The following is a 10,738-nucleotide window of genomic DNA, read 5'->3' as shown; positions in this document are numbered from 1 at the left end:
TTCACCCTCTCCAAAAACCCAAACCCCCCCCCCCCCCCCACTAGCACATCATCACATGGTTTTGGAGTTGCTCATTGACAAATCCGTTTTGATTTGTGCGTGACATGATTTACAACAAAGTGTGTCAGTCTTTTGATGATGGTACAAAGACATCAGCTACAATATCACTCAACCAGCAGGCGATTAACTGACCACAACAGCTTAGCTGGGTTAAAACAATAAAGACAGCCTGTACAGATAGTCTTATACAAAATAAACTGTATACATTATATTATTTGTGGAGTTAATAATAATAATAATAATAACAAATTAGCAGTAGTAGTAGTAGTGTAAATATTAACTAAAATAAAGTATACAAAAACCTAAACTTATTTTATTTCAGATTAACTCAATGCCAACTCAATCTGCCATGTACATGTCTTTCTGTCCCTCTTCAGAAGGTCAGACTAGACACACACACACACACACACACACACACACACACACACACACACACAGCCCACAGCTAAATCTGTTCTTGGATGTTGGAGATGTTCAGCTACACCACAGCAGCCAGATGACGAGAATACACCATAGATTATTATTATAAACAAAAAGGTCCCCTTTAATTTGAAGAAAAATTAGCAATAACTTATGCAGAGTAACAGATAAAACATATTTACAAAGTGTTTAAAGCTAAATGGGTCTTTTTCCATTGTTCATTAGGAGGACTGAACAGTTGTTGACAAAGTGGCCATTTAAAAACACTTCAAAACTGTGCAGATGTTTTTGCAAACTCAGCCCTCATTTGTTTAGTAATAGCCACTGATTAGAGCAGTTTCCATGACTAATGTAATGATCTGTGATCCTCAGAAATATGAGCCAATCCGTTCCTAACGAGTCAGTGAGCACTAAGGAACAGCTGAATAGGACATTGTTCACTGACACTTCAAACTTGCAGTCTGGTCGTGAACAATCAGGTGTTTGGAGGGTGTTGACCCATAGATTGGTGTTGTTCCTTTTTACCTGCAGTTCTGTTTGCTCATGTGTGATAAGTGACAAAAGAACAGCTCTGTGTTTGATGACATTCTTCTTAGTCACACTATTAAAAATTACACACACATTGTTATTGCTTTTAGATAAAAGTCTCTGAAAAGTATAGTGCATAAAATCCTTTAACCTTCCCATTGTCCTTCTAAACATCATGAATTCTTACACTAAAACAGGTCCCAAAGTTTATATTCTATACTATATATTTTTTATATATATATAATTGGAGTAATATACTTTAAATAAGAGTATATTACATATTTTCAAATAATGTGTTTTTGTGGTGTATTCATGATGTTTGTATAGATGTTCTTCACAGTGTCAATCTATAGCATATTCTTTACCAATAATGGGTCAAAAATGACTGAAAGACCATGAAAGTGCTTATGATTTTATTTAATCAACAAGATGACATAGATTAAATATCATTCAAAGAACTGTGGATGTCAGTAGTTCATTTATCATTTTTATTTCATTGAAATTATTCCATTTAATGTATAGTACATGATGTACAGATTTAGAGTTGTTTGTTGTCTGAACATTTGGCATGCTTTTCTTTCTAATGAGACCTCCCTACCATTTCTAAGTGCGCATCGTGTCAGGTTTCTTTGGAAACCAATTGCTGTTCAGCATCATCCCCATAGTAACCTACCCACACATGCTGTCGAGTTCCTACCCACACAGCCTAGCATGTGTGGATGATGTTATTATTCCACTGGCTGAATGTTTCACCAAGTACCTTTAGTCATGAGTGCTTGCCACAAGTGTTTTATAGTATGTGATTTTCTCTGATTTAGTTTGCAGTGCAAGTAATTAAAGCAAATTAAATGTTCCCTTTCAGGACAGCAGAGAGTCTCTGTGAGCAGTCTGTTAGTGTGTCACGGACTGCTGTTGGTGGGGACCAATCTCGGGGTCACAGTGGCCCTGTCCGTGCCCAGACTGCAGGGCATCCCAAAAGTCACAGGTGGGCATAATCCATTGTCATGTGTGGGTCATAAAAATCCAGAAAAACCGTTTTTGATGCATATTACTGTGGAATTGTGCTAACAGCAGAGGTTTGTTTGCTGCCCAGTGCCCTGTGGGTAATTTTAAGTCTGTAGCACTTTCAAATACTACAACTCAGCACAAGTTAAGGAACAAACCACACCCAACAATGAAAAAACCCATCATTTTTCCAGACAGTTAATGAGCACTGTTAACTAAAACTCAAAAAAATAAAGCTGATGAAATAAAATATAAATATTAGATGAAAAAATTTAATTATAAAAAAACCTTGAAATTGAAATTAAAAATATTGCCTTGTAACTAAAAAAAAAATTTAAGTACTACAATGAAATAAATGTAAATAGAAATATTAAAAAAGAAAATATAAACTTAAATGCTAATTTAAAAAATATTAATAAATATATAAACTTGTATATAAATAATGCTAAAATAACATTTTTAATGACATCTGTTTTTGTATTTGATATTTACATTTGAGAAATAGTTTTTTAGAACTAAAATTGTTATATTTTGTTTTGATGAGAAATATTTTACTTCCTTTATATATCTCATTATTGTGTATTTTATCTATTTTTATTTTGTTTTATACTGCTTGAGCAAACTTTTTAACGTCTTTGTCATTCTTCTTCCTCGTTGTCTCGCTCCAGGTCGAGGAATGGTCTCTTTTCACGCTCACCATGGCCCAGTCAAGTTCCTCACCATGGCAACAGCAGTGTGTAATGTCTCCCAAGCATCCATGGCAACTCTCACCTCCAACACACCCAGCCAGTGCCAGCCTGGGGCCCATGGGGTGGAGGGAACCCAACTGGATGAGAACTGCTCTGGGCTGGGGCGCAGCAGTACCAGCTCTCCCTCACATGCTCCTGTTCTCCAGGATTCCCTGTCCTCCTCATGTGGCTCTCTGGCTCCGTCTCAGGGCTCTTTAGAGCACGGCCCAGAGGACGGGGCAATATACGACCTGCTGAATGAGCCGGCACACTTCCAGAAGGCCAAGCAGACTGAGAGAGTGAATGTGAGCTCATTGTTGGTGGTGTCTGGAGGACTGGGACATCGCAGAATCAACAGAAAAACAAAACAGTCTAAGCATGAGGAGATGGTGTCCACCATTATGGTGTGGCAAATACCACTGCCCAGCCTGTGAGGGACAAAATGGAGGTATTCAGAGAACGGTGAGGATCAGGTTTTAGTTTGGATGCAGCTGCACAACCACCAGTGTCTATCACTCTTTTGTTTCTTTTACTCATCTAATGATGCTTTTACTGTATGTCTTCATTATAGGCCATTGCACGTCAGAGAGAGCAGTTGCTTAGACTGACCCTGCATTCAGTCATGGGCTGACAGGGAAAAAAGATTAATGAATGAAGGGAAAAAATAATGTGTTCCAGGAATGAGCTGAACTACCAAGTACTCGGTCATGCATCAGAGAAATGTATTTTACCACTCGACACATTCGCCTAAATTAAAAAGTGCATTTGTGAAAATGTCAGTACTACTTCAGTGTGATAATATTCAGGTCTAATTGTGGAAATATAACATTTTTAACTGCTAGGTAATTACATTTCACACAAAAAAAAGAAAAGAAAAGAAACGGAACATATCTAGCCTACTAGCAAACAGCAGAACTCTTTCTATCATTTGTCACATTTTAAACATGTTTACCTGCATCTGTTCAGCTCTTCATTTAATTTCAGTAGTTTTTCTTTAAAGGACATCTCAAAATGTTTGGTTCAAGGAATTGTTGTTCTTGTAAAAGAAGTGCTAAAACAATTGTTGAATCCGGTCTTATCTGAGGTTTATGGCCTTTAGATTGGCCTCTGTGAATGGCTACATCCTGTGACTGAATGGCTTGTATGAGATTCTCTGGCGGGCCAGAGACTCTGTTTGGGTCCTAAAGTGAAGTTGGTGTCCAGTGATGTCCAAAAAAAATGGCATTCCTCCATAATTCTAATTTAAAGTTGATGCTTATCAATATTTAAAGGTATGGAAAAAGCTTTATATTGACACATTGTGATATGTATTTCTGACTTGTATTAACAAATATATACCATTGTTTTAACCAGCGTTCTTTGTATATCTGTGCAAGTGTAATAGATAACCATGTGTGATTTTGTTTGCTTTGTTTTTCAACTGGCGCTTTTTATTTTCTGTCCCTTTTTAGTTTATTTTTCCTTTTGATGGACTATTACTGCCGGCTCATATATAAGGGAATGACCCTAGAAGAAAATTGAATTTGAGGCTGAGCAGAGGTTGAATGGGTTTCTGTGAAATGCACTTTACCAACAGCAACACTGATTTTAGAGCTTACAGTAAAATTGACCTGGGCATGGAAGGAAGGAAAGAAACTTAATTAAAAAAATGAAAATGTAGAGTTGTTGTTGTTGTTTCCAGTGTGATGCATTTCAGAGAAATTTGTCTTGAAATATTCAATTTTGCAAGGTAACTGCCTAAAAGGGAAATAAAAAGGGTAATATTTATCCCTTAACTGTGATGGTTGAGAATCATTGGATGTTTTGATATTCTCACTTGGATCTACACACTGATTGAGAATATTAATATTTTTATAAATGCAGATGATATTTAAGCATATTTTTTTGCACATCAAGACAACCATAGAATCAAAAACTATGAACCCCTAAAATAATCCTTTTGTAAAATGCCAAGTAAATAGTTCTTGTAAATATTGTATTTAGAGTTTTTGAGATAGATAAAAATAGCTGATATCTCAGTGTTTGTAAAAAATCTTCGGTTTTGATCTGATATCTGTTTGTCATAATAAAGAGTGGAGAGATTTAGTTGTTCTGCAGGAGGCCTCCCACACTAATATATGCAATGCTTTCAGCCTTTGTGGGCTCAGGGATCTTTGTGAGTCCCCTCAGACTGAGAACAGTACAATATGTGTGTATTTAGAGGGCTAATAGTGACATCTCAGTCTGACCATGTGCTGACAGACAGTCTCAACTCTGATGTGTTTCTCTCTGAAATGGAGTGGTTACCCTAGTAACTCTCTTGAAGAGCGGTGTAGCCCATAATATCAGGATGGAGAGTAATGGTCTTCTTTAATGTGCTCATAAAACTTCACCACATTTGAGAAGGCCAGATAAAGTCGTGCTGCTTTTTGACCATTTCTCAAGCTTTGCTTTTTTCTCTTTTGAGTAAAACCTGACATTTGAGAGCTTTTTACATAGTAGACATGTATATAGACATGCATTTTTCGTTTAATGTAGTGTTTTGCCAAGAATATCAAATATATATACTGTTTTTCACGGATTCAGCCAGTTTACTGTGCTTTAGAAAATCACTATCATCTTTTATTACTGTATAATAAGATGATTTAACACGACATTTAGTATTTGCAAGCAATAAACGTTACAATGCTCTGCGCTTGGGAGTCCCCCTTGAGCGTTGCGCAACATCCTTCATTTGGCCACGCGTCTCGCGTCGAGTGTGCGGGAACGTCGCGCTAACCGTGGATTTGATCAGCAGTTCTGATGTGTAGAGGGTGAGCACAAACGGGGGTGTGGTTTTAGATCAGCCTACAATAAAATAAAAAATACTGCAAAGCACTCCGAGGGCAGAGAGGCGGTGTCGATCAGATCCGGAGCACAGGGTCGCTTCTGTGGAATATATCTCGTTTTATTCGCTTAATTGAGATAATGATATTTTGTGGACGCCGATTCTCCAGTCGAGGCTTGCAGACGCATACAGTTGGTCGAGGATGAGGAGAAGGAAGAGAAGTTCTCATTGAACTGCCGTTTTATTACAGTATGGGATAGATGGTACATTTCTGTGAATGGTTAAGTGGTCTGAATTTGGAAAAACTCAACCCTCGATAGACCAATGTGTAGCTTCCCTGCAGCGCGGTGTATTTAGATCTAACGTACAGTCACTGACTTACATAAGATTGCTCTGTGTAAGGAATTGCGCAAAGAAACCCCGCCGTTTAACGCGTAAGTACTGGGTCTATTGAATCATTTCGAATCTATTTAATATTATTCTTTTAAAGACTACTTTGTCTGAAAATGCCTCATCTTTTCCCCAGTCTTATCAATAATATCTCTCTGTCTTCCGTCCGCTGTACATATGTTTTTTTTTAGGTCTATTAGAATGGGTAATTGAACAACTATAGTGACAGAACATTAACTAAAGGTGTAAATGAATCTTACTGTTTCGCGTTCTCTTTAAGATTTAATCCATAAAGCTCAGTAGGTTTGCGAGTAGTGCGCATGCGCATTAGAGTGTTTTAAATGGAGCATTTCAGTGCTGATCAGGCAGGGTGAAGCTCATGATCTATACGGTCACTGCAGCAGACATATTACTTGCTTTATTGAAATGAATAAATTAGAGTTTTTTCCCCCCAAAAAGAGCACCACTTTATAAGCTATTAGTTCACGTCAGAAGGTGTTTTAATTTAATTTTTAACATTACATTTCTAATCATTAGGATTACATGAGATTATTTGAGGAATATGAATTTGGGTAATACAATTATGATTATTTGAATGAATAACATTGTCTTCTTTTCTCAGAAGGTTTGGACCCAGAGCTGAGACCACAAAGGACAAAGGATCTTCTTTTGATATAGGAAATGTGTGTTTATTTTGATGAAATGTACATTGATGGAACGAACAGCAAACATGTCCAGCTAGGACACTCCTAGCAATGTTGACTGAAAGATCATTACCCCAATAATTAGGATCTGCCAGTCATTCCTGAGGCCCGCTGGGATTAATTTAACTCTACTGTTGGGAAAAGGAGAAACTTCAGAGTTGTTTTTATTGCTCTGAAAGCACTAAATGAGTGACATTAGGTGTATTGCAACTACAGAAAGATGAACAACACTCTGCAAGACAGAAACATGTTTACAGTACAAGCAGACGTTATATTTCACGCAGCAAACCCTGACTCTCCAGAATCACCTATCCCAGCTGAAGGGAACAACAACAATGTCGCAGCTATGGGGAAAACAGGCATCCCCAGCATGGAAATACTGCAGGGTCTCCCAGGTACATGGGATACATCAGAATCAGGAGGTTTAACTGACAATAGGATTTTGGGAAACTATGGTGCTGTAACAGGTGCAGAATACGCACAAGATGCTGTCTCTAGTGACAGTGGATTTCAAGAGCACATACAGCCTCTGGACTCATCTAGAGCACAAAATCTGGACCTTAGTTTGAGAAATATAAGTGAAGCTTCAAGTCAAGGAAATATTAGAGAAGAAACGAATGGAACAAAGGTAGCTTCCAGTTTGGCACCCTCTCTGTGCTTCAGACCAGAGAACAAGGAGGAAATTGACAAATTATCCAATGTCCTAAGAGATGGTGAGGTGGTTCAGAGTCAGTTTGATATTAAAAACGTCTCCTCCACATCAGAGGACAAAAATAATTCCTATTCAAGCTCTCAAAAATCGAGGTCACTTGAAAAAACCCTGGGATGCTTTATAAGTTCCTCTGAAGGAGCAGATCAGACCCGCTACAGAACATCATTTGGACAGACTGGGCAGGAATCGAGCCAAGGGCTAAAGCAAAATGGATCCGCAGTAAGAGAAGCTCTATCTGCAAAAGAAGAGCCGAATTTAGTCATAGAGGTGGGCGGACAGAAAATACAAGCACACAAATCAGTATTAGCTGAGAAAAGTGATTATTTTAAGGCCAGGCTTTCTCGAGACATCCTGAAAGTAAAAGGAATGAGCTACAAGACATTATCAGTGCTTGTAGATTATGTTTACTCCTCCCAGATGAACGTAAGCAAAGACAATATTGTGGATGTCATCACAGGAGCAAAGATTCTGCAGATGCCCTGTGCGGTCCAGGCTGCTATCGACACCATAGCCACACAGATCACACCTGAGAACTGCTATGAAATCCTAATGATCGCCAAAAAGCAGCGACTAAATGAACTGAAAGAAACAGCCTATCGGTTCATGAGTGACAACTTTCTCCAGGTTCTGAGAGATCCGGCTGTCTACGGGCGCCTCACGGGCTCAGAGAGAGACCTCATACTGCGCAAACGGATGGAGAGCCGCCAGTGTCTGATGGTGGCGGAAATCAACGATGTGTTTGAGCGTGTAGGAAGTAGACCGCCCAGCAGAAACAGCAGCCGTCCCCAGAGTCCTCTCTCCATCACGTCTTTTGAGGACAATCACATGATCTACTACTACAATAAGAGCAGTAAGGACTGGCACACCCTGACCGTCATGCCAGAAGACATCAACACCAGGGGCTGCGGAATCTGTACAATGTACAACTACTTGTTTGTGGCCGGCGGGATCAGGGGAACTGGGGAGAAAAGCAAAGTCTCGGACAAAGTATTCTGCTACAATCCCATTACAGACCGCTGGAGCGAAGTCCGACCCATGAGCCAAGCACGATCGCAACTCAAACTCGTCTCCATGGACGGGAACCTGTACGCCATTGGTGGTGAATGTCTTTTCACGGTGGAGAAGTATGACCCTCGAATGGACCGCTGGATGGCGGTGGCTCCTCTACCTAAAGGAGCATTTGCAGTGGCTCACGAAGCCACTACGTGTAACGGAGAGCTGTACGTCTCGGGAGGGTCTCTTTTCTATCGGTTGTTGAAATATGACCCCAAGAGAGACGAATGGCAGGAGTGTCCATACAACAACAGCAGGAAAAAATCCACAGACATGGTGGCTCTCAAGAGCTTCATCTACCGATTTGATGTTAACCGTGAACAGGGCATCAGTGTCTTTAAATACAACACCATCGTGAAGATGTGGCATGACTGCGCCTCCCAGCAGCAGGGCTGCACACTGCCGTTTCGATGCGCTGTCATCGATAATTGCATCTACTGTGTGAATAAATCTCAGACTCTTCAGTTCATTGTAGAAGAGGATGGAGGTCGATTCAAAGACGAGTATCTGAAAGCACCTGTGGAGGCCAAAGGCATCTTATTCCCCTTCGTTCTTAGCTTGCCTGAGAGAGGTGGAAGAATTGCATGAGTAGGATATTTCATCCCTCGGATGGCACTTCGGAGTCATTCCAAACATGGAGAAAGAGAATGCCTGGTCAATATTTATAGATTAAATATTATCTCCAGAAAAGTTCAAGGAGCCAGCACGTAGTGCTTGAAACTGGAATGTGTTTCTTTGCATGGTAAGAAAAAACGTGTAAAACAAGTGTATGTTTGGCGCCTTAAAATCACAGCTTCACTATTCAACTTTAGGAGATGAAGAAATTTGTACATTTATAGCTCATTTGTGCAGTCTCTTCCTTCATTTGTTTTGTGCACTTTGTATCGGATAGTAATTTAGGCTGAACCTAAAAATCCATTCGTTGGTAAAGGCTAGTTTATTGCACCGACAGCCCTGAGCAACAGCAACAATCGCCAGAAATTCCACGACCCGACTAGTACAAGTAAACGTTCAGTTTCTGAATACAAACTCTGACCAACTCAGGGGTAACACACTGATCCGACTGAACCCAACAAGCTTGTCTGTTGCTGTTGATCAGCTTCTGTCAGTGCACTGCGAATTAACCTTAAAATGGCAATGAAGAGCACAAATGAACAACTGAAGCACATAATGTAATAATGTGACCCTGTTTCCTAGCAACAGATTCTATGCAAATAGATTTTGAAGTAAAAATTATTCATTTTTACATACATAGAAAAGCCTGCAAAAAATAGCTCTCAATTCTAGAACTTTGATACAGCAGGGGTCAATAAACAAATGTCCTGAAGCAGCTGAAAGAGAAGCCATAACCTTTGATAACATTAGAGTAACATTAGGGAAACTTTGAGCACAAAGCACTTGACTTCTGTAATTGCTGCTACTCAAATATGACTGGATCACAGATGTAAAGTTCAAACCAATGCATTTCTATGACAGCACACTCAGCGGCTCATTGGCTCTGAGACCCTTCTAGGAGAGATGTCAGCGCTTTCATTGGAAAATCCAGAAGGCAAAAAAAATTTCGGAATCATTGCCAAAGATAAAAGTTTATATTTTTCAGGCAGACAAACATTAATTTAAATTGCATTCTCATGAGCAATACATTTTTTTTGTGAAAAATGTATCATTCATCAATGTTTAGGATTTAAGCTCAAACTGTTAAGTCTGTTGTTAATGAAGACTACAATTACAGTACAATACAATAACATTTATCCATAATAAACACACTTCAGATTCTCAGACATCTGAGATCTTCCACAGATAGGGAGAAAATATAGTCTTTATGGTGTTGTCTTATGAATTTAGGCTGAACCCATCAAAGAGAGACAGACACTGTCACAAAACTCAAAACATTCATATGGTATCCATAGCATGTAATGAGGCATTATAATGTAATTTATGACTTGGCTATTGCAATCTGTGTAGACACCGTGATATTTACTGTCCAGGAATATTTTACTGAGATATAATTGTTCACGCGTCAGTATTCCCCTAGACCAGGGTTCCTCAAATCTTACCCTGGAGGTCCAATGCTCTTCAGAGTTTAGCTCCAACCCTGATCAAACTCAGCTACCTGTGATTTTCTAATGATCCTGAAGACATTGATTAGCATGCTCAGGTGTGTTTGATTAGGGTTAGAGCTAAACTCTGCAGGAAAGTGGATCTCGTGGGCCAGATTTGAGGATCCCTGCCCTAGACATTTATGAACGGATGGAGAATGCGAGATGAGTAATAGTTTGAGGATATGGATTTTATAAATGTTTCTTTAGTGAAATTCTGTTGAAATAAACAA

At 39.2% G+C, this 10,738-nt stretch overlaps 2 protein-coding genes across 4 annotated transcripts in view; both read left to right on the top strand.

Annotated features, from left to right (window-relative positions):
* LOC107583421 (rho guanine nucleotide exchange factor 10-like) overlaps positions 1-3,385 on the top strand; it is a 51,059-nt gene extending 47,674 nt beyond the window's left edge. Inside the window, exons 29-30 of the mRNA XM_016269626.1 lie at positions 1,871-1,993; positions 2,682-3,385. Coding sequence (XP_016125112.1) covers positions 1,871-1,993; positions 2,682-3,175 — 617 coding nt within the window. The 3' untranslated portion in view covers positions 3,176-3,385. The remainder of the gene's footprint in view (positions 1-1,870; positions 1,994-2,681) is intronic.
* Positions 3,386-5,512: 2,127 nt separating this feature from the next.
* On the top strand, positions 5,513-10,443 carry LOC107583011 (kelch repeat and BTB domain-containing protein 11-like). Of its 3 annotated transcripts, none has more exons than XM_016269093.1 (2): positions 5,513-5,533; positions 6,563-10,443. In XM_016269093.1, exon 2 carries the CDS (start codon positions 6,862-6,864, stop codon positions 8,992-8,994), a length of 2,133 nt encoding a protein of 710 aa, XP_016124579.1. In that variant the 5' UTR covers positions 5,513-5,533; positions 6,563-6,861; the 3' UTR covers positions 8,995-10,443. The 3 variants fall into 3 exon arrangements, with proteins under 3 accessions (XP_016124579.1, XP_016124570.1, XP_016124561.1); XM_016269084.1 differs by lacking the exon at positions 5,513-5,533 and adding an exon at positions 5,540-5,981; XM_016269075.1 differs by lacking the exon at positions 5,513-5,533 and adding an exon at positions 5,540-5,981 and having other exon boundaries at positions 6,560-10,443.
* Positions 10,444-10,738: the final 295 nt, after the last annotated feature.

This window comes from Sinocyclocheilus grahami, unplaced genomic scaffold, assembly GCF_001515645.1.
Source record: "Sinocyclocheilus grahami isolate Dianchi unplaced genomic scaffold, SAMN03320097.WGS_v1.1 scaffold4.1, whole genome shotgun sequence".
In the NCBI taxonomy this organism is placed as follows: Eukaryota; Metazoa; Chordata; class Actinopteri; order Cypriniformes; family Cyprinidae; genus Sinocyclocheilus; species Sinocyclocheilus grahami.
The sequence above is the reverse complement of the archived record's forward strand: the minus strand, read 5'-3'. Positions and strand labels throughout refer to the sequence as shown.